Here is a 26,329-nt window from a genome sequence, read left to right as displayed (position 1 = left end):
CAGCTCCTTTTGAAGAAACCAGGGCAAGAAAACAAGAGCCCAGGCTTCCCCGGGGTCAATGCCCACTGCAGCCTGGATTATAGCACCAAAGGAATCCTGGGAAGCGTGTATTGATTTGGCCTGACACTTGCTGCCACATTTAGCTCGGCCGCTGCTGACTCGCAAGGGCTTCAAGCAGTTATCTGCCATATCCTCTACTATCTTTAAAGAGCACTGAAAAATTACCCTCGTGCCACGGGAGATTTTTCATCACATAATTAGCTCAGTGCACCTAACCGCAGAGCTCCTTTGACTATAAATACAGGCTTAAAGTTCATGTGCGCAGGACTACGTGTAATTAACTTGTTAGCATGAGCGTGCTGTGATGGAAACACTGACCTTTCTGAGCTGCATTTGTTTTACAGATTGTGTGGGAGCTTTGTTGCAAGGTTATTTGGTATCTGCTGAGAGCAAAAAGAAATAGATAGTACAAGTGTTTCCAAAGCAATATCTTATTTTTTTACGTTGACGGTGTAATTCAGGTAAAGTGGCCAACAATTTTCATGTACTTCAAGGCAAAAAAACCCCCATAAAATCTGAGTTTTATTTACTTTCTTTTACCTTAAAATGTCACCTGATATTCTTGGATCAATAATATCCACTTCTCAACATGAACTCTGTTGGTTAAAAGTAATTTTAAGGCATGATATTAAAACATGTGTGCTGTTAAATGTGAACTGAACTTTATATTTGAACACAAAATTGATAAAGAATCAGTGGCACATATACATCAAAACACTATGACTTTAACGGGGCGCGGCCAGTTAACAGGTTAAGAAATGGTGTGTATTTGATCATGGTACAATCATCCCACCTTACAATTAAATGAAGAGTTTGACTTTTTTTGAAGAGAGGCTCTGAAAAGTTAGAAGGACTCTGTATATCATTTGCAATAGGAAACTTTCTGAACCACTTGTATATGTCCATCCGTCACACAATACAAAAATAAAAACACAGCGGTCTCCTACTCCAAAATCTACACACACAATGAACCATCCTGTTATCTAGAGCAGTGTTTCCCAACCCTGGTCCTCAAGGCACACTGTCCTACATGTTTTAGAAGTTTCCCTGCTTTAATGTGCCTGATTCAACTGATTGCAGTTCAACAAACGCCTGTTAATCAGTCATCAATTGAAATCAGCTGGACCGAAGCAAGAAAATACCTAAAACATGCAGTGCAGTATGCCTTGAGGACCAGAGTTGGGAAACACTGATCTAGAGGACCAAGATCAGTGGGAAAAAGTAGCTGTGTTATAGTTTCTGGCAGACCAGAAGTAATTGTTGCCCTGCTTGTTCCCAAGCACACCGCATGCTGTGCCTCTTCATTCAATCAGCCTCTCCACCGTAACAACCTGCCTATTACATTTCCAAACATAATTAAAGGCTATTCTCGTCAATAAAGCAAAAATAATTTACATGGCAGCACACGCAGCAGTATTTCAGGTCTAAGAGGGGCTACTGCAGACACGTCAGACATTATAGACCTTCATATTGTGTTTTGTTTTTCTTTTGATGCTATTAAACTAATAGCTGATAGGTATTTATACAAAATGACTCATTTTCAATAAAAATTACATGTGTGAGATGTATAAGAAAACAGAACATGGTGAACACAACATAACCAGGGTAACAGAAAGATGACAAGTTTGTTTTCTGGTTAGCTGTTAAGTGAAGTTTCTAGTAAATTTTAAGTGTTGTTTAGCAAACTTTAGAGCAGTCTAGTCTTGGTAAGATACTGATAGCTGATATTTTCTCTGCAGAGTGTTATGCTTTTTAACAGGAATCATCATAGGATCAAAATCTCTTTACGGCATCTCATCCTTTCTAGAGCTACAATTCTAGAAACCTTAAGTAGCTGTCATAGTTTTCCATCTAGTTTGCCATTTATACTGATTTACCGACAAGAATGTGTTAAAGAAGGAGTCTAGGTCTACGGAAGTGATAGAAATTTCAGAAAATGTGAGGTCACGTCTCTTCTTTGAAGTGTGTGTGTCACTTTCTGTGTTCTCAGGTTCTGTAGGGCATATTTTAGTACATTTAAGGTCTGGGATTCACAGCGTTCTGCTCTGTTCCATCTGGGTACTTTACTTCTGTTGTGGCGTCATTGTCTTGATTTATTTTACTTTTTCAAACTAAAAGATTAATAGTGACCCAAGTCACAAATAATATTAGTCAAATTAATCAGAATCTGTGAGCTAAATGGTGGGACTGAGTACTTTTTCATACCTCTTTTTAGACATAGTCACCAAGTAAGCAGTGTATTTGCGTATAATTGTGTATGTGTGGTAAGTGTAAGGGCAAGTGTGTAGCATTTACACTTAACGAATGTGTAAGTATTACGTTTGTTTTTCTCCTGGTGGAATGTCTGAAATAAATTCATCATCATCAACATGTTATTTTGAGTCATTGCTTTGATATTTGAGTTGCATTTTTGTAAATACTGCGGTACTTTGCATCCATGCTGTATGAAAGCTGTGGTGCTGATACTTCAAAGTTATTTGGCATGTTAACAGATAAGAGTCCTGGGTTCAAGGTGATCAAATTTTAGTGTTAAATTAGTAGAAAGGCATTATTTTTCTGTGGCATCGTGTATTTTTACACCACTGAAAAAAAGCTCAGATCCACAATAGTGTGATGGGGGTATTAGCTGTTGGTGTCACACTTTAATGCACAGCAAATTTAACTTTTATCATGCCCCGTGGTGTCATTGCTACTCGGCTGTTATCATCTCATCACCCTGTGTTGTTGTTCTGTATGTTTCCAGAGCAGATAAAGGGAAATCATCCAAGGTTTCCCCCCCCCCATGGAGCGCCTTTTGGCCTTTAATGACCAAATGCCATCATCTTTTACTTAGACATTTAAACCGTGTCTACACGCTTTAATTTGGCCCTTTATTCTACAAACTGAAAGGCTAAAGTTGTTTTGGGGTTGTTGTTTTTTTTCTCGTGCAACTGCCAGTTTTGTAATTGTTGGGGTAAATGTGGTGACGTCATAAAGTATCTTCTTCTGTATTTGTGTCAGCTTCAAATGCACTTGTGGGAGCTTGCCAGATGAAATGGGCAAAGACAGCTTCACAACCGCCAGGGGTGTTATTCTAGGATCGGGCTGGAATCAGAAGTTTTGTCGGTTTCAGTTAACCAGGGCGCTGCTAAATGGCTTAAGCCAAGCATCAGTGCACCCAGCAAAGGCTCTGAGATATATTGCTGCATGACAGCTAAAGTAGCTGGGCGCATCACGAACATGTACCCAGCCTTAAGAGCCCTAAGGCTTTCTCTTCTTCATGACTGACTTCTAAAGTGGTTTATCCCTCGGACACGGTAATAATGTGCATTAAGATCAAGAACACTTATTTCAATGGTGCTTTATGTTTTATTCTGCCCATGAATTTGGCTGTGTCTAGACTGTGTGTTGCTGAGAACAGCTCACAGGAGAAGGATTTCTTTTCAGGAGAAATCTGACTTTAAGTATGTTAACATTCGCCGACAATAACTTTTTGCAGCCAGAAAGGAATTTGAAAGAAACATCTATTGGTATTTTTTTATTATTTTCTAAATAAGCTGGAATTAAAGAAACTAATTCATTTACAAAATTACAAAAACGAAAGTATGTTCCTCAGGTTTCAAATGTAGTTCTTTGCTATACTGCCCATGATGGTCCTACTTCAGGTCTATGGCTGATGTCCCAGATGCTGTTCTTGTCCAAAACCTTTCAAAGTTGTGGGTCAAAGGTTTTCGTGTGGCTTCTTTGGATTTCTTCCAACAGGTTTTAGGACATCTTTATCAGGCCTGGATGTTTTCTTGAGAGGAAAAACTATTTTGTTTTCAACTCTTACTACCTTCCAGCTGAAAACATGAGATTTTTTTGTCACTTGTAAATCATAACTAGCACTTTTTGAAAATTTATTGCAGTTCTTTACAGCTTCACTCCACTGTTATTCCGTATTATTTTAAATTGTTGCTGTGTCTTGACTGATATCTCTGTACAACAACAAAAATAAATAAATCTTTGGACATTCTTTGAAAATTGTGGAAGCGAGCCGCACCAGCTGAAACTAACAAATGTTGCACTTTTGGGCCCCAATCGAACCCATTCTACCCAGACTGTCAAGTGTTTTCTCTCGACTGAAAAAAAGCTCAATGGCAAGAAGGTTCTTCATAACAGATAATAGTAGTCAGATCGTTTGAAACTCTTCTGGTTCACTACAAAAAAAACACACATGCGTTCAGTTATATTTCTGTCCAGCAAATGTTTTTCAACCTAGTCGGGAGAGATGAAATGCCATCCTGCCTCAGATTGTCACTTTAATTTGCTGTTGTAAGGCTAGTAGGCCACAGCAGAAATCCATCATAACAGATGAAACAATAAGAAAACAGAGATAGGATTCCTCATCTGAGGCCGGAGGTCGGATTAAAGAAACCTTTGACTGTCATTCACAGAAACCCCAAATCAAATGAAACACCAGAAAGCTTCACAAGTCAAAAATCCATTAGCTGGTAAACCTGTGGTCATCCTGTTACTTTTTGAACCACTGGACTTCCACGAATAAATATCTGATTTACTGTATTTATCTCATGTTGTGGTTAGATATCCCAGCACTATTAAGGTGGAATCACCTTAACCCCAGTGGGTTCGCTCCCATCTCAGCTGAGGGGTTCTTTATGAAAACGCTTGGCGGGATTCTGTACACACTTGCGCTCGACTGCTCTGATTATCTTTGCCTCATGAGCTCCCCGGCAAGTTTGTTCAGGCTCTGTAACAAAGGAAGTGGCTTATTATCACCCTCTGGAGGAGCTGTGCTCTCACGTACCGTTATGAAACCGCTTCTGCCTAACGAGCAAACTGAAATGAACTTGACGTTGAGCCGTTTTAGAAATTAAGAGCTCTTTGCAGCTATGGGAATTTTAAAGGGCCAAATGAGACTGCTTTACAGGGGTAGTAAACATATTTTTAAATTGACTAAAATAAGTTTGCTGAAGGAGCAAGAAGCGAGAATGGGAACAGGTTGGAAAATCTGACTAATTCCTCATGGTTTCTATTAAATCTTTCTAATATGTTATTTTATATATAACTGGTACAAAACTTTCTATTTTTAACTGTTGTCACTGTAATGTTTCCTACCTTTTACTTGCTTGATTTTATGACTTTTTAATTTTATTTACTGGGCTGCTTGACAGCAACATTTTTCCCAGTAAAGGTATCATGTTTGTTTTTATAGTCCAGTTGCAGGAAATTAGTTGTAAAGAAACAAACAAAAAAGTGAGAATTGGGACAAAGGGTACTGAATACCTTAATCACAAAAAAGGAACTGAAAGGATGAGACTATTGAATTTTTCTGCTGAGTTTTTGTATTTGAAAACTGAGGAGGTTAAATGGTAAGCAATGAGTTTGGGAAGTAGGAGTTCCTTAGTAGATCTCAAATTATTGATATTTGGTGATTTTTAATTACTTTCGTCAGTGGCCACCTCTCAACCAATCAAATACAGGAAATGATCTACATTTTAATGAGTATAAACTGCCATGCAGTCCAACACAAAGCAGGTAAAATACTCTCCGTTTTCTAAGCTGCAGGCAGGGGGCGCCAACTGCAAAGAGAAGAACATTCTCTTATGCATTGACTGCAAATGCATAAAATTGAGAGAAAACTTTTTTGGGCGGATAAGTTATTTGCTTTGTGTTATGCTTAAAACAATCACTCTTTTCTTGACGTGGTGCCGAATAGGTAAAGTAAAATTGGCTCATGCTTTTCGTGGAGGCCATGCAAGGGAACAACGTCTCTCTACTAGAATAATAAGGCTTGGAGCAAACGTTCTAATATAATACCTAATATATCCACTATTGCCTTGCAGCAAGAAGGTCCTGGGTTCGATTCCCGGCCGGTGTATTTCTGCATGGAGTTTGCATGTTCTCCCTGTGCATGCGTGGGTTCTCTCCGGGTACTCCGGCTTCCTCCCACAGTCCAAAAACATGACTGTCAGGTTAATTGGTCTCTTTCTCTAAATTCTCCGTAGGTGTGAGTGTGTGTGCATGGTTGTTTGTCCTGTATGTCTCTGTGTTGCCCTGCGACAGACTGGCGACCTGTCCAGGGTGAACCCTGCCTCTCGCCCGGAACGTAGCTGGCTGGAGATAGGCACCAGCAACCCTCCCGACCCCATTAGGGACAAAGGGTGAACAGAAGATGGATGGATGGATGGATATCCACTATGAGAAAATAAGCTATCGACCTTTGCCCTCACAGAGACTACGACCAGGAATTGACATGATAACACATGTCAATCATTCTAGGGGGCTTGTCAGAAACTTGACCAATCGCCGGTCGCAAATTGTCCCGAAGTACACGCCCCTGATCTGGAGAAACTGAACCTGACGGGGATTGAATAATAGGAAATCATGAGCTAATGTTGTCAATGGGGAACATGCAACAGTCGTTACCCAGATTATGTAGAGGACGAAATACAATTTATTACATAAACAGAGTCTGGACTAACGCAAGAAATGGATCAAGGCCTGTAGCCGAACTCAAGTCCAGGTGAATATAAATGTGGTAGACCAAGTGCCACGTGTTTGTCTGCAAGAAGATAACTGTTGGTAAACATCCCCTTTTTTGTCATAATGACACATATTGATAGTCAAATCAAATATCAATAAGTAAAGGTTGTAGTTATGCTTGATTTTATGTGTGTAATTTCCAATGGTAGCTCTGTGGCAGCATGAAAACACGATGAAGTAACTGCTGTATTAACATTTAAGCGCGTTTTTATGTTAATGTTAATTTTTATGCGTTTTACTGGAGGCAGATTTTCAGAAGCTGGTATTTAAGTCATTACTCACCTGTTTTGCACGTGTAAATTGCGTCAGACAGCGTTCACATCCACATCCATTGAGACTATCCCCCTCATCATTCTTCCAGTGACTGCGAAAGACTTGGGCTTTAACATTGATTTCTCCTTTGTTTCTCTTAAATAACCTTACAGACCTGATATAGGACGAGTCGGAGAATTTTCTTGCCTGTCGTCTTTACCTTAGTGTTGGCTGTTAAGGCAAAAACTGTCTCGGGGAAACTCGTTGCGTTCTTCTTCTGTGTTTTATTGGCAGATGGCACAACAACGAAGGCTGTATATACCGCCACCTACCGGACTGGAGTGTGGACGTCAATGATAGAGGGAATACATCAATGTTGTGAGTGTCAGGGGAGGAGCGTCAGGGTGGGCCCCTCGGCCGGGACCCCCTCTAGGCTTCCAACCCTTTATTATGTGTGATGAGAGCTGGAGAAGACGGGCCCTCTCCTGTTGAGTATGGTGTATGCAGGATTATACGTCATGGTGCCCCAGTAGATTATATAGTAGGCTGCCACAGTCATTACTGACTCTTGGTTGCTAAAAACTTTACAAGACCGACTGATTTTAGTGACATAGTGGGTGTAAAATATTGAATAAAATGTTGTGATACATGACTGGCTTTATTTACGTTTAACTTTATGACACACAAAATTACAAGTGGATCGTCCATATTGTCTCCGAGTGTATTCTGGGTAAAGCTTGTCACCAGCCGTCCACCAACGTCATCATCAGTCACTTGGCAACAGATGGAAAACTAGCTGGAGCATTTTTACCGACTAAGTTAACATGAGTGGAAAACCATGGAGCGGCAAAGTGAAGAGGATGATTGAGATACTGAATCTTCTCCCACACCACTGTATGAAGCCACATTTGCTGAAAGCTATATATTATACTTAACAAAAATAAAGGCTTATTAATCTATATAAAGTCTTTCACATAATGAATTGAGTAACTGAAAAAAAATGCTTTTAAATAATATTTATATTTATTGAAGGGTATGTACGTTAGAATATGTTAACCGATATTTTTTTAAATAATATTCAGTACTATTTTTACATTGTGCTGTCTAAAGGAAAAATAGCTTACAACTGTTTCCTGTTTGCAGAAAACACCGTTATATTTCTGTGTAAGATGAGGGACATCACTAAATGCAGCAGAGGTGACACTGGGAAGTCTTTACCATAATCACACTAATTGAAATGTAAGTTTGTATAAAGCTGCAGTCATTTCTGAAGAAAGAATGTTGGCGTTATGTGGTACAGCGCCAGCACTAATTACTTAATTTCTTGTAAATGGGAGTCTCCTGTCTGCCAAATTTCTGTTCACTGACTAGTTATGTGTCTCGTTAGTCTATTTTTCAAAGATCAAATGGTATTCACCAGACTTTATCTTGTGTGATTTTATGTCGTTTCATGTCAAAAGTAAGATTTTACTGTCAGAACTTTGAACCAAGAGTTAATTCATTTCTATTCTCAGAAATGAATTAACTTTCATTCTCAGAAATGAATTAACTTTCATTTCTGAGAATGAAAGTTCTCAGAAATGAGAACTTTCCTACAAACACTAAAAAAAACTAAAATCTAGCACACATGACTTTCAGTTCATAACAAATTAGTCATGGAGAGTGCTGCATAGAAGACTTTATTATAATCATTAGTTGATGGCACTTGTGCTAGAAAAATTAGTAATAGTATATTAGAATTATTTCATTACCTTACAGCAAGTTCGCGTTTTCCTAACAAATGGGAGAAAAGTTGGCAAATTAGTACATTTGTTTTGTGTTGACCAAAGCAAGAGTTTGGAGCAACTTTGGCCAAAAGAAGACTCTCATGCCCTCTGGTGGCAGCTGCTTTAACAAAGCCACGTTACAACCACAAACTATGGTGGACTTAAAAGTCTGTCGTTTAGTGAACCAAAACAAAAGAGCAAATATTTGTGATTAAATCAAGTTTTAAATTATACAAATTACCAAAAGCCATTTTATTTATAAGACAAAAGCTTGTAAAGGTGCTTAGAAAAATATTCAGTAAAAAAAAAAAAACACAGCCTAACTTTGTACATTTGCATGCATTTAAAAAAAGCAAGTTCACTGCTTTGTTTTTCTCTTTTAAAAGCTCTAATGGCGTTTCAGCAGCCAGGTGGGGACAGGCCCCCCAAGTGAGACAAAGTAGCTCCACCACCAGGGTTTCTCCGCTCTCTCCTCACGTTGCTGGTTCAAACCGGCCATCATGGTGTACTGGTTGTACGGGTCAAATCGGTCGTAGCTGCTCGAGGCCAAAACGTTTTCCTCCTCCTCCAAATCGGGGTCTAGAGGAGCTTTCTGCAGCACAAAGTCCACCCGGCCTGCAGACTGCATGCGAGTCGGCAAATGGACTTTCTTTGTAGCGCGGGCGTATCCGGGCGCCGAGGCGGTGACGATGTGGATGCCCGGGATGAGAAGCCGCCAGTAGTCTCCATTTTCAGCTGGGCAGGAACAAAAACGGTCGGTGTGATTATTTTGAAGCTGAATTTATAAAGACTTACTATGAAGGGATTACAATAAAGTTTCAGAGCGAAATGTCTATACAGAGTCGGAGGAGCAATATTGTGCAATTACTTTAAAACGCTTAAAACATTAATGTTACATGTTAAAATACGAAATTATCTGTTAAAAATACCCACTAAACTAAAAGTAAGGTTGAGAATAAAAGTAAGTAAATTCCAGGTGTGGACAGGCCACTTGGCATTTACTTATTTGCCAGAATTTCTTTTTACTCAAAAGAAATCCTGAGTTCATTGGAAAATAAATGAATAAATAATATTTATAACAATACTTTCACATTGAACTTTCTCACATTTTGTCACATCACTACTACAAACATCAATATATTTTGTTTTGATATTCTGGTTTAGACCAACACAAAGTTGTGCGTAATTGTAAAGTGGAAAGAAAGGAATACATGGACTTCTGCATTCAGCCTTCTTTACAATGATGCTCCTAAATGAAGTGTGGTCAACCGCTTCCAGAGGTCACAAAATGGTGACAGAGGTCAGATGAGATCAAAACCTTTGCAGCATCTAAGGTAAAGTGTGACAGAAAAGTCAAAAAACATGGCGGTGGCAGCATCATGCGGTAGGGATGGGATGGTAAACCAACCTTGTATAATGGACTACCAACTGGTGTTGATTTAACACATAAAATCCCAATAAAACTTTCCAAGTTAATGTTTGAAATGTGACAGAATGTGTGAAGGTTATATATGAATATTGTGTTTTATCATTCACACATTGCGTATCCTCCAGGTATATTTACCAGTAGTGATGTCATGCCGTATTCCTCTGACTGATATTCTCGCACCTTTTATTCCTTTCCCCTCTTCATCTTTTACAAACCCTTTGATCCCTCTGTGAGCCTGGTCAGTGACAACAACATAAAATCAATGTTTTCCTCCTTTTGTTTCGTTTTTGTCAATTTCTAATGAAAGGATTGCATCTACAAATGTTATCTGTGGTCAGTTCAGGTTCAGTAGGTTTGCCCAAAGTTATAAAAGAAAAATCTCACCGCCTCAATGAAGGCAATCATAGCTTCTTGGTTGTCCTGCCAGCTGAGGAACAGTTCTTCTTCAGGAGGGAATTTATCACATCCAAGAGACACGGTCACCTCGAAACAGTTGGAGTGAAGGTAGTTGAAGTCTTGCATACCTGATCATAGACAAACTGCTTTAATTTTATTTCTTATAATATCAAATCACCTTACAGAATCCTCCTTTCTTGCCCACCAACGTGCTGCATCATGGGTGGTCTTATAGTGACCTCTACAGGGCTCCAGGCAGAATTACAGTTTTATGTCACCAGATTGTCCCCCTCAAATGGTTTAGAAATGCTTTTTTACTCACCGCCTGCAACGCTGCCCCACTGTGCTCCATTAATGACTCCTTTCTGGCTGCCGTCGTGGGGCGATCCACATTCTCTGGATATTGCTGTGTTTGAATCTGCATAAGTTCTCGCGAGAAGTTTGAAAACCTTTAAATCAGACACAAATCTAAATTTAGGCAGAAAAAATAAACATGTTATTTTCTGTTAAGGCTTTAAAAACAAATTCTTAATGTAGTTAAGGAGTATATTGAAGTACAACCACTGATAATATATACTACTTATTGTATAAAACTGTAAGTCTTTGTCTGGTGTATTTTTGGTTAAAATATGTTTGTTCTTCAGCCAGTGAAGTAATTAGAGGTGGGTAGAGTAGCCACAAATTGTACTCAAGTAAAAACTGTTACTTCAAAATAATATTATTCATGTAGAAACAAAAGTTACAGTGATGCAAAATTGACCTCAGCAAACGTAACAAAACATACCTATGCTACCCATCTCTCACTGGACTATGAATTTAGCTCTTTCCCAGCAAAATCTTGAGAGAGAACCAAAGTTTTTGCAATGCAGACCAAAAGTGTAAATTTGAAAGTATTTCTTTGTCACAAATATTGGGTTTTAAAATAAAAGGCAAAAACTAATACCATTCTGATTTTATTTATTTACTTTTAAATGCACAACAATAAACTAGACTTGGAATGTGAATGCAAGAATATTTTTTAGTTTTTTTTTCTTTTTGGGTTAATTACTTTAGACTGTTATCAATAGCAATAACAAGATATGGGTCACTGTAGTCTACACACAGGGCCAGATGGATAGCTACTTTAGTAAATTAAATCATCCTTTCAAAACGACCTTTTTGTATTTATAGATTATCTTCGTCTGACATGAAAATTTTCTGAAACCTTTAAAGCCTGTGATTCACAGAACCTGTTTACCTTATCATCAGGCGTGGGGGAGAACATGTTCTGCCCACGCGGATGTTTGGACAGATCGTAGGGGTAGGAGACCATCAGGTCGCCGCTGTGGAAGCTGGCAGAGAGCACAAACGGCATGGAGCGGATCCACTTCATGACCGCATACGTCTCTGGTGCAACCTGACGGCCAGCATTTAAAGACTCTTTCAGATGTCAGTTCAGTTCATCTTCTCCAAAGCAACAAAAAGACTTTGTAGCAGTTTTGTCTTTTAGACAACGAAGAGTCATTCTGTACCTTACCAAACCAGTAATTGTCTGGGATGGGGATGTGGTCGGTGCGGAAGCCCTTCTGTCTGCGTCTTCTGTAAACGACGGTCGTCAGGTCAGGAAAGTTTCTGTTCAGGTCGATGTTCTGGGCGTTGTTTCGGCCGACGTTCCCATTGACATATCTGTCACCCTGTAGATTAAAAGATGTGTTGTTTATATATATATATATATATATATATATATATATATATATATATATATATATATATTTCTAGAAAACAAACAGAACTGATCATTTTACTTTCAGGTATTTAAATGTGCAGGAAATATTTCAGTGAACAGTTCTTAGGAAACTGATTTGAGTTTCTGTGCTATGCTGCCATCATGCTGCCATAAAGATTTAGCTTTTGAAATTAAATAACCCTTAACTCTTTATCTTCCCTGGAGTGTTCGTCGTCTGAGTTTAAACGATGTGGGAGAGTTGGTTGCTCTTTATGTAAATTAGTTTGCCTGCCACTTCTCCTCAATGTTAGAATGCTACTGTTAATAATAATGACCTGTGAACTGAATAAATGACCAACAGCTGTAGAGCAGGACTAACGGGCTAGTTAATGTTGACAAAGTTAGGATTTAGACAGCCTTTACAATGGCATCTCCAGAATTAGAGAAAAAGCAGCCAACGAAAGCAATGATGTCAGATTATGTCACAGTAGTAACTGTCTAAAACACAAGTAAAATCACTGTAGTCATAAGGGCAATATCTGTCAAAAGGAGTGCATTAATTGTATTCAACATTCAGGGAAGCAATCTGGATAAGGAAGAAAGCTGAAAAACATAAATAATGTGAAAGTCAACAATTTTCAGAAATAAAACTATGCTTTGTAACTCTTTCCCTGCAGCCGTGCTGTTTGACAAAGTCAAATCCAAAGCTTAAGTGTAGCGAGTCTTAAACATATTTATTGGACGCAGACTTCAACATTCACTTGTGGAAGACAAGTGAAGAACAGAAGCCATCCAGCTGGATCGCCTTCTGTCCTCCCTGAAACCTACTGGGAGAGATCGTCTTGTTGTTTTCATGTTTTATTCGTAGCTCATTTTAACTTTCAACTATAACCAGATGTTACTTCAAAACATTAACTTCCGTTAATTTTTGCAGCAATCACATTGTGAAACTAAAGCCTCTTTAAGCTTCTGAGGAAATGTGTGACAGCAGTTTAGTAAATAAAGCCGGTGCAGCGTTTCCCCCTTCTCAAGGATGAAATGCTGTTAAGCGTCACCTCTTCATCACTGTCGTTATTGTCAGCGTCCCCAGACACGGCCACCTCGTATCCGTCAGGGTTCATGGAGGGCAGGATGTGGATGCGGGTGTTGTTGATGAGCGTCTGGATGCGCTCGTTTCCCTGCAGATACTCCGAACACAGGTACTGAGCCAGGTAGATCAGCAGCTGGCCACCCAGGGGTTCGTTCCCATGCATGTTGCCAACGAATTTCATCTCAGGCTGGACTAGGTAGGGCAACATTTAATATTAAGCATTAATACGACAAAAAGAAGTGCTGCGTGATTCGGAATTGCTCTCACGTAGCTGATGTTCTCCAGGTCTGGTTGAGAACTCGATCACCAGCAGCTCCCGGCCCTCTGTGCTGCGGCCGATGCTGTACGTCCTGGAGATTTCCGAGCATTGATCCTCGGTCTTCTTCAGGATGTTGATCATCTGGGAGCTGGAGTGGTAGGTGAACTGGATCTGTGCAGCAGCCTGTTGGGGTTGAGGAACCTCCAGGTTCTGAGCAGCCTCATCTTCTTGCTCCACTGTGAAGAAATGTCACAAAAATGGCGGTTTGCTAAGATAGATAGATGTTATCTGTCCAACCTGTCTCGTCTAATGCTTAAAACATTTTTTAAAATTATATCGAATATTAGTTAGCTTCAACTACCCCTGGTGGTTAGTAGAAGCCAACTAGCCACTAGGGCTAGTTTGCTAACCCTCCTGCAGTGTTTCTCAATTCCAGTCCTCACGCCCCCCTGCCCTGTAGGTGTTTCCCTTTTGCCACACACCTGGATTGAAAATGTTGGTGATTAACAGGCTTCTGCAGTACTTGATGGTCATGCAATCATTTCAATCAGCAGTTCAGGAATAGAGGCACATCTAAAACATGCAGAGCAGGAGGGCCTGAGGACTGGATTTGAGAAGCACTGCCCTAGTGGTTAGTTGACGCCAACTAGGTAGTAGGGCTAGTTTGCTAACCCTAGTGGTTAGTTGAAGCCGTTGACCTAACCAAGCAGCCTTTCTCAAACGGTGGTTCCCGGACCGCTGGTGGTCCGCGAGGTACTGCATGTAAACGGCCGTTTATTTTCCGTGAGGTGAGCTCAAAGTACGACGCTACAGTTAGCTTACCAAAGGTAAGGAGTTTGAGAAAACTGCTCTATAGTTTGTTAAATGGCTACCAGCATTTGCTTGATTTAGTCTTCTGGTTTATTGTGTTCAAAAAAGATGAAACCTGTCCGCCTTTTAAACCACAATAGACCTAATTAAGCTCCAAGTAATTGGTTTTCTCTGCCATGTTTCAAAAAGCAGTAAAAATCCAACAATACTCATTTTAGTTTGAGCTTTTTTTTGTCAGGTTCGACATATTTAACTTCATAATCTGTTAATAGCTGGTGACTCTGCACACAGAGTTACTTTCCCGTCTTTGTTTTGAGCTGAAAGAGAGGCAGCACTGCAGCTCACAGAGTCACAGAAGAGCATAAGTTTATATGAAGTTGTTTAGTGAAGACATCTGGCTAACACACACATCAACTCAGCTCAAAACACAGTCCAGCTGGATCGCTTTCTGTCCTCCCTGAAACCTACTGGGAGAGATCGTCTTGTCGTTTTCATGTTTTATTCGTAGCTCATTTTAATGTGGGGTCATTCGATTCCATTTTCTCAGGATTTGTTTTAATCTAAGCCATAGATTTCTAATTTTAAAAACTCTTTACTAAAGATAATAAGAAGTGTTTTCCTGCCACATTTCAGAGTCATCTGTGAAGCAGATGACTGTGAACTTTTGGGATGCGTTCACAGACATCAGGAAATGATTCAAACCTTCAGTTATTTTATAGTTATAGAACTGGATTGTGCAGTTAAATAAGATGCATTGTTCCCGAAGGAAGCAGAAAAACACTATAAATTTTCTTTTGAAATGCTGAGCAAATGTTGAGCTGATTTTATGACTCTATTTTGACATAATGAAAATGATTATTTGTAAAAAGATATCTTTAATTTTGAAAAGTGGATATTGTCACCAGAGGAGTTTTTTAAAAAAGTGATAGTTTATATTAACAAGACTGCCAAACAATGCTAATAAAAATGATATAAATCAACAGGGAATCAGTTACACTCTTAGGCATGTTTTAGTTCCAACCGAAGACTTCAATGCATTTAATTGGCATTGAATGTGGGAAACAAAAACAAAGCAACGCAGAATTGTGAAGTGACGGTCTCAAGGGTGTTTCATTTCTGGGCCTGTGGATGGGCTGAAAAAAAACAAGAGATTCAGGCAGATAGCAAGACTATGTGGAGAAAAATACAAAATTTATGAGAAATACAAAAAATGCTCTCAAACAGCAGCATGTTAAAACAAAAAGATATATATTTGAATTACTGTAGCTGCCACACCTGCTTACAGAACACCAAGGGAACCATTTAATCCCATAATAAATCTCATTGCAGTAACCTAGTCTGACATTTCTCTCACATTATCAGATTAATATGGGTAAATTGTCCTGCCATACTTGTCACATTTCTGATCAAAATGTTTTATTAAAACTGTTTCTTTTAAGTGCAATACAACTTTAAAAGGAGAATTTAATGTAAAGGAGTGATCTCACTGATCCATACCTTCCTTTATATCACAGCTATGGGGGAGTCTTCATCCCTAAATCATTCTTTCCTAATAATAAAAGTCAGACAAACTCTTGTTTTTCTATTTTGGTCCCTGCAATTCATCTGGCATGAATTGAACACAAGTAAATAAACGACCGAGGTGCAGTGGAAGATTTTCTTTTCAATCTCTGTCAAGCAGAAAAGCCACAATAATAAAAAAAAAAAAGCATTTAAAACTTGTTTCTGGCCGTACCCGAAATATACTAAATCCTTTTATTACCTTTGAGACCCTCCAGCGGGTCATAACATCCCTCCTGGTCACTCACAAAGAAGCGATCGCAGTCCAGGAAGTACGGCCAGGCCATCTGGATCCCCTCAAAAGCATGACTGCATCTTTTGTGCGCTGCCTCACAGGCGCTGCGGCAGGGCCTCAGTACCTTGCTCCCCTCGCAGCGGGGGGCCAGAACCGAGCAGCCCAGCATTCGGATCTCGGGGTTGCACTGTCCGCCCAGCAGCTGCTCGACCACGCTGATGAGGAGGTACTCGGCGCCAGTCTCTGCGTCCCTGCGGGTGCCGTGGCCGAGGATGTTCGGGAACATGGTGCGGGTGTAGGGCATGTCGTCGCAGTAGGACAGCAGGATGTCTGTGCATTTGGCTGTGATAGAAAGGAAAAAATCAGATTAGGGATATTTATCTATAAATGAAATTATTTGAACGGCTCCATTTTTCCACATCTTCCTACTCTTCAATGGATCACCACATATTTCATACTTCCACTAAACTTTCCATTAACACTCTAATCTTGTAGCCAGAGTTAATTTGTCATATGTGGCTGTAACAAATAATCAATAATGCACAGTTGGCATAATTCAGCATGTATTGTGAAAACATATTAAAGTGAGCCATAATGCAATACAACTTTAAAAGGAGAATTTAGTGTAAACTTCATAAAATACTTGATTATTTGTGTCAGACAAATCACACTCTCAAGTTCTGCTGAGAGACAAGATAAAGATTAGTGTCGGTTTTATTTTTGAAAGGTCCATTATGCGTCTCTATTTGTCACTGTGTGCTATCCTCAATCATCTGGTCCTAAATATTTCCATTATCTGTGGAAATTAGAATCTGAATATTTCATGCCTCCATCGATCATCTAAAAATACTCAACCGGATCAGATTCCGTGAACACTCCGTGGCGTTATGGGATTTATGATCCTGTTTGTGACAGAAATCAAGTGATTTAAAGAAGCCTGTAGAACTCCTTTTGTTCATCAGAGGTGGATTTTTTTATTTCTTATTTTTTTTAACTTTCCTGTGTCTTGGTACATTTTGGTTTCAAGATCAGAAGCGCGAGATGTTGTCATTAAAAATTCAAACATCCCTGCGACTTTCTGGGCTGCGATAAAAACGAGAAGATGACGAACAGTCCGTGCATGACGACTTTCTTCCTTCAAGCTGGAGGGTACTTACGCTTTTCTTCCACTGCTGGCTTGCACTGTCCTGCAAAACACATCAATTTGATCAGTGACCGCTAGGTGGCAGAGTGGTTTCTGTGAATGCAATAAACTGGATCGTAAACTCTCTTCATTCCCTTCCTCTTGCAGTGGCAGCTCTCTAATAAAAACGCCACACAACCCGTCTGGAAAAGCGCACTTATATGTTAAAATGATTTGAAATTAATTATGCATGGATGGAAATCAAATCGTTAATATGAAAAGTCTCCAAACAAGCATCTGTCGGACGTTTCACTCACGCGTGAACCCGATCGTGTCCAAATGCGCAGAGACTGTCCTGGAATAAGGATGAGAAAGTTTACCTCCTTTCTGCGGGTCGCATCGCGGCACAGCTCCGCATAAAGGAACCAACATCTGCAGCAGAACCAGCAGCATTTTCCCCCCACGGTGTTATAACCCCACTCCGTTCTGTGGCACCTCGCTACACACGCAGAGGGTGTGTTTTTCACTCGGACTGCGTGAACTTCCCAAACAAGCCAGACATTCCGATGAACTTCCACGAAATAGGCTAAGCAGTGGAGCTGCAGAGGAAATATGACTGAAGTAAAAATTTCTTACAACTCAAATTGACAGTTTTTTTTTGTTTTTATGTGTTATGCACAATGGTTTTCTGTCATGTCTTAATTTAAAGGGAAAGCACCATTATTATGCTTTCTACTATTCAAGCCAAGTCAAAATGTCTGAGAGGTTTTAACTGCACAACTCACTTTTTATGTTTAATCCTTGTGATTGAAGTGGTTAAATCATTTTTTTGCCTTTAAGTCGTACTTTAATGTTATCGTAAAACAATGTAAACCAGAGTAAAAACAAAATGACTGACTATATGCTGTCATATATATATATATATATATATATATATATATATATATATATATATATATATATATGCTGCGCAGGGTGGAACTGCGTTCCACCCTGCGCATCAACAATAGCTATCAAACCTAGTGAGGGTTTTACATCACTGTGGAGAAATTTGGTCAAACTTTCAGGTTTTCTAGCATGAAATAATTCCACACTATCTCAGTCATATTCATGTCTGACCTTTGACTAGGCCACACAAGAACTTTATTTTTTTACACTTTGATTTTCAGGTGTGCTTTGGATTATTTTCCTGCTGCTCAACCCAAAGTCACAAACTGATGGCCGGACATTGTTTTTAATGTCAGATGTAGCGGGACACCCGTCAAGTTTCTCTGTTTTCTCATCAGTACACAGAATATTTTCTAAAAAGTCTTGGGGATCATCAGTTTGTTTGTTTTTACTTCTTTTTTTGATAAATATGAAACAGGACTTTTAAAGTCATAAGCAGTGATTTTGGACTTGAAACTTTCTCAATGTTGAATCTTGAACCCTGACAGTTTTTGAGGTCTGCAAGACTTCAGTTGTTGTTTTGGTTCCTTTTGTGACTTCCTGGATGCGTTTTTGATGGACTGTCCACTCCTCACAAGGTTCAGCTCTGTTTAACTTCTTATTGGTGCTAAAATGCTAGGGATTTTGTAAGACTTCAAAGATTCAAATGTTAAGAGTTGCATGTCTTTTCTTCTCTGGAAGTGCTCAAGTATTGGACTAAAATTTTGTGATAAATCAAAACGTCAACGCATTAGTTAACATTCAGAAAGCCTGAATAACTACTGATTACAAATACTTAGAGAGGTTATACAGACATCAGGCTTTCAAGAAACATAAGGCATAATTCAGTTTGTTTGGTCAACACTATATTTTCTAATAAGTTTAAATCTAGAAGAGGAATACACCTAACACTGGGTGGAAGTTGCAGTATTAGTTGACTTTCTAGCTGTGATTTTCTCAGATTATTCCAATATCACGTGGACTGTTGTTTTACATCCAAATCAAAGCAGAAGTGCTTGATGATTTGCTGCTGTTCAGGCAGAAACAAAAGCACCAGGATGTCAAGCAAACAGAGCCATGTAGCACCGAGACGCCGCTGCTAAACTTTGCATAAGAGCAATTATATTTTTTCTAGAGTGAGACACGGTTATTATCAGCAGACCTGATTACCACCCACTTCAGTTCATGTGTGCATCAGCGGAGCAGCTTTGCTTCCCCTCTCAATGATTTCTGGAAAATCCCAGACATGATGGCACGCTGTAATAGCTTTTTTTTTTTTTTTTTTTTTTTAAGTGAACGTGTTATACCTTTTCAACTAATTATAAGGTCTCCTCTTCAAGCTGAGCAGACCTGATTAGCATAATGGCAGAGTGAATATTCAAAAGGGTTCGAGGCAGGAGGGCAGGAGGGCAGGAGGGCAGGCAGGCAGGCGAGAAGGAGGTTGGCACAGAGTTAGAGTGAGAGGTACAAAAAAAACTGCTGCATCCTTCATCTATATCAGGAATATTGATGAGATCCTTAACATGTTCATGCATTATGCAAATTACAGCCTAACCCAGAAACTGAAAGGAAGCGAAACCTAACAGGGGAGATCATTCCTTGTGTGTAATTGTAAAGAGAGCTAGTAATCATGCATGTGCGTGGTACTGCTGAGGGAAAAGAGGTCTGGATCTGTGGGAAAAGGCTGAGTCACTCATGAAAGACAACTTGCTAAAAAAGTATTTACACCTTTTGTTGCACAACTAAAAGTGGGAAAAGTTCAGCGCCCATTTGGTACCGCTCTGGTACTTTGAAGTACTACTGTATATGCTTAGCTGCATTTAAAGCTGCAGGTCATTTCAGGTACGTCTCTACCGACTTTACACTACAACAGTCTGACATTATCTTTCACTCTTCTGTGCAAAATAGCTCAAGAGGAGTCAGACTGGATGGAGAGTGTCTGTGGACAACAATTTTCAAGCTCAACTGAATTTAAACTCGGACTTTGACTGGGTCATTTTAACAGAAACATGCTTTTAATCTAAAACCTTCCATTGTAGTGACAGCTCTATGTTTACTGTTAAAAAACAAACTTCCACTTCTGTTTCAAATCTTTTGCAGACTCAAGAATCATCTTGTGTTTTAGCTCCAGCCGTCGTCCAACTAACTCTGACCTGATATTGACGAAAACTGTTCTCACAGCATCAAGCTGCCACCACCACGTTTCACTGAGAGGATGGTGAGTTCAGGGTAAGTTTCCCTCCTCACACAGAGTTTGTCTGTAGGTGGAAAAGCTCAGTTTCGGTCTCATCTAACTGGAGCCGTGACTAGATGTAAATATGTCTTTATGTCTTTCTTCCACACTAGCTTTTTCAGATGAGGACAGAGTGGAAAATAAGGTGTGTGAGGATGAAAGCTTAAAATCTAGAAAGCTTTATTCTGCAGAGGTTTGTTATTGTTGACTAATAAGAGAGGAGAAACTTCTTTATTCAGTTATAACTCACGCTCCAAGTGTTTGTCCCTTCCATCGCTCTAAACAATGAGTGGTTGCAACATGTATGTCGCCACGCATATATCTTCTGTATGAGCAGTTTTAATTACCAGCTTCTCCATTGTCAGCCTCCGATGATTGGGGTTAATTATGATGTGTTAAAATACCTGAGCTCTGGCTCCATTTTAACCAAGAGTCGCTTTTCAGCACAAAACACATGAATTCAGAGGCTTTGAGTGCTTGAGTACTGATCTTCCTTCACTTAACGCTGAGAATAATTAAAGCCAGTCTGGTTTGCATGTGATTAAGCCAGATCCATTAGTTAAACTAACTGAGGAGAAGAACATTGACCAAACTTTTTAATTAATCTTGGGAATATGCATAATATTGGAGTGGAAGTTTCTCTTTTGCAGCTATTTTTATGTCTTCGGCATTAGAAAGAGGACTAAATGGAACCAACAGGAAGACGTGAATGACTCTGCAACACTTCCAGAGAGACCTATGAGTCATATTTCTCTATTTCAATCTTTTTCCTTTTGGAAAAAACTCCATTTTAGACATGGGTTAATGCATTTTGGGAAACTAGCCCTGTAATTTCACTTCCATTTCAAATGACTAAATGTAGAAATTTCTAAATTAAATCTTGAAATAAAATATAGCTTCCAAACTTACTTTAGTTGCCCAGTAAAGATGCATTCAAAAGAAATGTTTATTCATGTTTTAGTAGCAGTTTTTAAAAAATCCAGCCTTCAATTTTAAAAATTATTGTTGAAATATTATTTGAAATATTATTACTATAAAAAAACATTAACATCATAAATAGTGAAACCCCTACAACAATTAATAGATGAAACTAGAGGATTTTATTTCATTTATGCTTTAACAAAATTGTGTTGAAACTTGTAATTAATAATCCACGGCTTCCTGTTTTCTCTTTGCATAAATAGAGCTTTAAAAAGAGACCTACGTCTGTTTTCCACTCTTCAAAATGGTAAAGACAAAACACAACAATTCAGTATATTAAGATAAATATGTGTTTGTCTTCATAATCCTTCAAAAAAAACAACTACTTACCTAAAATGGCTGCAGTATGGTGATCAGAAGAAACGGGCAACAATTCAGATGTTTGAAACTGCGAAACATGTTTGTCTGAGAACCAAACATCAGGATGGTTGGAGGAATAAAAGCAGTGGGAATATTGGGGTCACTAAGTCCCCATAGAAACTATTACACTCTATTTATATTCTAAAGAGGATTTTAAGACTTTTCAGATAAGTGTGAAACTCACTGATTCAAACATTCGACCCCATCAATAACAGCTTTACAATGAACATCTTTTATTGCACATAGTCTAATAATCACTCCGTCAGAGAACAGCAAGTGGCTCACAGGAGGGAAAAGACTCATGTGGGCAAAACGCATCTAATTAAACGTATTTTCTCCTATCGAAGCAGCTGTCGTAAAAGTATAAGTGGTTGAAAAATAGTCACATATTCATATAAACTTGGCACAAACACTGAACAGTGTAATTTAAAGCACTTAGACACCATGGCTGTGCTACATCGAGTCTGTCCTCGACAGTCTAGACGAAAAGCTGCTCCTGTACAGTGCAGAGCGAAACACGTCAGCACACTCAGCCCGCGTCGATGTCTGCAGGAACTGGTCGACTGGCAAAAAAAAAACAGAGGCTGCTAGTACAATTACGTCTCGGTTAGAAGAGGGTTATCTAGTACATTCAGCTGCTAACTGGCTCTTTGGAGGGCGAGTCTGGTGATGAGCAGGAGTTTCTCACTGTCAACAAAGTCCATGAAAAGAATCCAACTGAGGCGGATTTTAATTTTGGGAAACGTTCCCACCGCAACGTTTTCAGCACGCTTTTCAAAAATTCACAAACGTGTGCGCGTACCTTCTGAGAACGGTGAGATTATCTGATCAGTCATTTTTTTGTTTCTAATTACACAGATCTGGGGGTTTGCGGAATGACGGGAAACTGAAACAAGCCGCGAAAAAACTTCACATTACTGGAGAACCCCTCAACGTTTACAGCGCCTTGCAAAACGTTTTCACATTTTGTCTCATTCAGACCTAAAAATTCAACATCCATGAAAATTTTTACGTAATAATATATACCAAAACAAAGTTGTGCATAATTGTGAAGTGGAAGGAAACGTGTTCTCAGTGTGAGAAATGGAAAAGAAGGGTTAGGTTGAACGTCTCACTGAGTTCTGATCAGTCCGTCATGTGAAAGTAAGGAAAGAGCGGCGCAGCTGCAAACTAACCCCGACAAAGCTGTCCACCTAACCTGACAGTCAATCAGAGGAGCAGCCAGCTCAGACAGGAGAACCTGTTGACGAGATAATCAGTCGTTTTACACTTCAGAGCTCCGGTTTTTATGGAAGCGATTGCTGAAAGAAAGCGGTTTGTAACAAGGGAAGTATGAGACACAGCAAACACGTGGAAGATGCTCTGATTGGATGAAGACAACATTTGTTTTTCGGCTGTGTACGGAGGAAACTAACAATGCACATTACACACCGTCACGGAGGTGGTGGCAGCATTATTCTGTGCAAGTGAACTGTTCAGTGGCTGCAGAGGAATTAAAACTGGGGTCAAAATTTAACTTCCGGCATTACAACACACAAACAGAGCTACAGCGGAATGGTTTTGATAAAAAGTATGCGCATGTTTTAGAATGGCCTAGTCAAAGCCCAGATGTAAATCCAATTAAATGGCGTTTACGTTTACGGCGAGACGGACAATTGTGTTCACATGTTCGTTCTCAAGCTGACAGAGCTTGGGCTATTAAGAATTGTCAAAAATTTCCAGATGTGCAAAAGGACTTGCAGCTGCCTGAGGGTTTGTATCGACTCAGAGGACTGAAAACAAAAACAAGCCACACACTTCAGATTCTTACATGTACAACCTTTTGAAAACTGCGTATTATTTTCCTTCCATTTTACACATTTGCGCAGCTTTGGGTTGTTCCATCTCAAATTGCTGTTGGTTTATTTGTTTTATTTCAGCAACAAAACCGTTTCAGTGCCTGAAATGTCATGTTGCATTGCCATTGTAACATGACAATGGAGAAAAACTCAAAGAAAGTGAGTATTTTTGCAAGTTACTGTACAGTTTCATGATGGATGGGAATAATTACGGAGATCCAAAGAAATAAAAATTATTACTTTGTGCTTATAAACCTGTTGTTAATTTGATTCATCTAAGTAAATGCAACATTTCCCATTGCTTAAAAGACCTGGATATCAACTGTGGAGAAGGTAAAAAAAAAAAAATCAGAAAACATAATGAGTCACATTTTTTACACACAAACCATTGGGCTTTTAGGGAACCAGAGGTAGATTAGTGTGCGAACCTATCATTAAACATTTCTCCCCTTTTGTTCTTCTGTTGGTCTTCAGCCACTGTGATGTGGCCCAAAATAGACAGACTGTGTGGAAACTGTAAGGTACTGAGAGACACAATAACACCTTTCATATTTCTGCCTTCTTGTGGCACTTGTTGACAGTAACAAAAATATAAACCATCACCAGGCTCATCCTGCAAAACAGCTTCTGTCTCCTGCAAGCGCAGAAGTTTTAGGAAATGTCCTCGGACAAAGTGCATCAATATTCAGAGACCGACAAGACGACGCGAAGCTTTCTAGTACAAACGAGTTCTTACGTGTCCCGGTGGGTTCTCTGGAGGTTTCCAGGAGTGCGAACTTGTCCAGGGTAATGAAAACAATAAGATGGTTGGTTGGTTTAGCACTGAAAAGCTACTTCTTACACGTCGCTGACTCCAGTCTCTTGTTTTTCAGTTTGAAATGAAAAACCTGAACCTGTGACGTCCAGGGGGGGGAAATTGGTTGGTTTCTGTGTCGTTTGTTGAGGCTAATGAATCACAGACCCTGCTGTTTACCAGAACCATCCTATCGAAACTCACCTGTCTCCCCTACATCATATCTCTACCTGTCCATCCTCCCACTCATGCCTGCCTTTCCATTCCTCTCCACCCACAACCTTTCTTCTTTTTGCTCCTTCTTCACCCACAATCTGTCCCCTCCATCTCCCCTCCCCGACAATACCCTGTAGTCTCCATCTCCTCCGCCCGCCCACCTCCTCCTCATGAGCCAACCTGTTTTTGGTGCTGGCTCGCTCTGCTGGAGAACATCTGTCACATCCAAATCCATCACATTTTTGCCATTAGCTGATCCGCTGAAGACAGTAGTCATTCTCCGTGTCCACAGAGCTGTTGTGGCCCGACGAAGGGTAAAGGTCGCGGCGCAGCAGCTTGTTGACGACCGTAACCAGGACCTTTTTGTACTGCTGGCGCAGCAGCGAGTAGGCAAACGGGTCGGACGCAGCCTTGCTGTACGTCAGGCACTTACTGACGATGCCCCAGTGTCGGTTGACGTCTACAAAGGGGAGAAGCTCGGCTAACCTGAGGAGAGAGAAAGTGAGCGCTGAACAGAGACGCAGACCCAAGCAGGAGATTTCATTTCTCACCTTTAAAATAACAATGATTTTGCTAAACAGGATCTGGTGTAAGAGGATGTTGTGGGAAGGCAGTCCATCACAGGCCTTATCCACAGAAATGTCCTTAATCCACACAACAAAGGTTAAATGTTGTATGTTAAATTATTATTCAGTTTAACAATTGAATAAAATTAACTTAAAACAAAGAGTATCTTCCAATGAGACAAGTGGCTTTCTAACAAAATACCTTCAAAAATATATCTAAAAGGATTTTCTACAGGAGAAAAAAATGCATATGCTGCATTTTCATTCTGTTACTTAGTCAACACAGTCGTAAAGATAGTATTTTTCCTGTCATACTGACCACTCAGAGTGGTTAGATCAGCAGCAACTTATGGTGAAGTGTTTTAGCCAAGATGGCATTCATGTGAGAGGAAACTGGAACTGAACCTTTAACTTTCAAAACTTTTACTGATGTAGTAGAGGTAAATTTGTTTGCACCCGTACCAAGATGTAAGGAAGGGCAAACAATTTGTTGCTTAAATTGTGATGACAAAGTTGAATATTAAATACAATGTAATTGATGAAAAATAATGTCTAAAAGTCACAAATTCATTATTTTAATAATGACTTCTTCTCAGTGTCTCAAGTGTTGCTGGAGTCTGGAGAAAGTTTTACTGACACCTTTGCAAAAACACCTAAAGCTAAGGTCTACTTTATGACTAGGCCATTCAAGCAGTTGACAATGCTTTGACCTCAACCACGCTTTGCGGCTCTGACTGAATGTTTAGGGTCTCAAGAGTTTTGCAGCTTTTTGACTCAGCACAAACTTGAAGGAAAACAGAAATTAGTATCAGCCATGGGGAAGTCTGGCGAATGCTTGTCTATCAATACAGTAAATATGAGCTATAAAATATGATATTTTAAAGCAACGATGGCTAATAAATAAAATGATTAAACATGCACCACAAAAGCCATGATTTCCCACACAACTGGGTCCTAATTTCCAAAAAAATGATTCCATCCGGATCGTTTTCTCTGCTTGCTCTGATGTTGTGCCACTAAAATGAAATTGGATCATACGGGCGCAATTGGGTTGGAGATTATTGCAATTTACCAGCACACGGCTCATCCAGATGAGATATTTAGGTCCCAGCTGGAGGCTTTCACAGGGTCAGGAGGTCAAGTTATGCGCTTCAACAAGTCAGTCGGGAATCTTTCCCTGATAACGTCTCATCCTCTCGCCAGAA

The 26,329-nt window shown here is 39.6% G+C and overlaps 2 protein-coding genes across 4 annotated transcripts in view; both read right to left on the bottom strand.

The window, feature by feature from the left end:
* Positions 1–8,497: 8,497 nt before the first annotated feature.
* On the bottom strand, positions 8,498–22,941 carry LOC114157567 (carboxypeptidase Z-like). The gene is made up of 13 exons (XM_028038640.1): positions 22,827–22,941; positions 21,682–21,756; positions 17,591–17,809; positions 17,245–17,274; positions 16,055–16,429; positions 13,491–13,718; positions 13,189–13,415; positions 11,940–12,101; positions 11,666–11,824; positions 10,751–10,877; positions 10,417–10,556; positions 10,168–10,267; positions 8,498–9,338 (listed from the first exon to the last, which is right to left on the bottom strand). Exons 3-13 carry the CDS (start codon positions 17,661–17,663, stop codon positions 8,992–8,994), a joined length of 1,968 nt encoding a protein of 655 aa, XP_027894441.1. The 5' UTR covers positions 17,664–17,809; positions 21,682–21,756; positions 22,827–22,941; the 3' UTR covers positions 8,498–8,991.
* Positions 21,923–26,329, bottom strand: part of gpr78b (G protein-coupled receptor 78b) — a 20,260-nt gene continuing 15,853 nt past the window's right edge. For all 3 annotated transcript variants that reach the window (XM_028038642.1, XM_028038641.1, XM_028038643.1), the window contains one exon: positions 21,923–25,044. In XM_028038642.1, coding sequence (XP_027894443.1) covers positions 24,807–25,044 — 238 coding nt within the window. In that variant the 3' untranslated portion in view covers positions 21,923–24,806. The remainder of the gene's footprint in view (positions 25,045–26,329) is intronic.

The sequence above is a fragment of the Xiphophorus couchianus genome, chromosome 14 (assembly GCF_001444195.1).
Source record: "Xiphophorus couchianus chromosome 14, X_couchianus-1.0, whole genome shotgun sequence".
Taxonomy (NCBI): Eukaryota; Metazoa; Chordata; class Actinopteri; order Cyprinodontiformes; family Poeciliidae; genus Xiphophorus; species Xiphophorus couchianus.
The sequence above is the reverse complement of the archived record's forward strand: the minus strand, read 5'-3'. Positions and strand labels throughout refer to the sequence as shown.

What these genes read in the sequence shown, in the direction of transcription:
- LOC114157567 (XM_028038640.1), bottom strand. Translation starts at nt 17,663, where the DNA reads ATGCTGCTGGTTCTGCTGCAGATGTTGGTTCCTTTATGCGGAGCTGTG. An exon ending in ACAATTACTGGTTTGGTAAG is followed by an intron (nt 11,825 to 11,939) that starts GTACAGAATGAC and finishes GCTGGCCGTCAG; the next exon opens with GTTGCACCAGAGACGTATGC. An exon ending in TGATTGCCTTCATTGAGGCG is followed by an intron (nt 10,268 to 10,416) that starts GTGAGATTTTTC and finishes GTCACTGACCAG; the next exon opens with GCTCACAGAGGGATCAAAGG.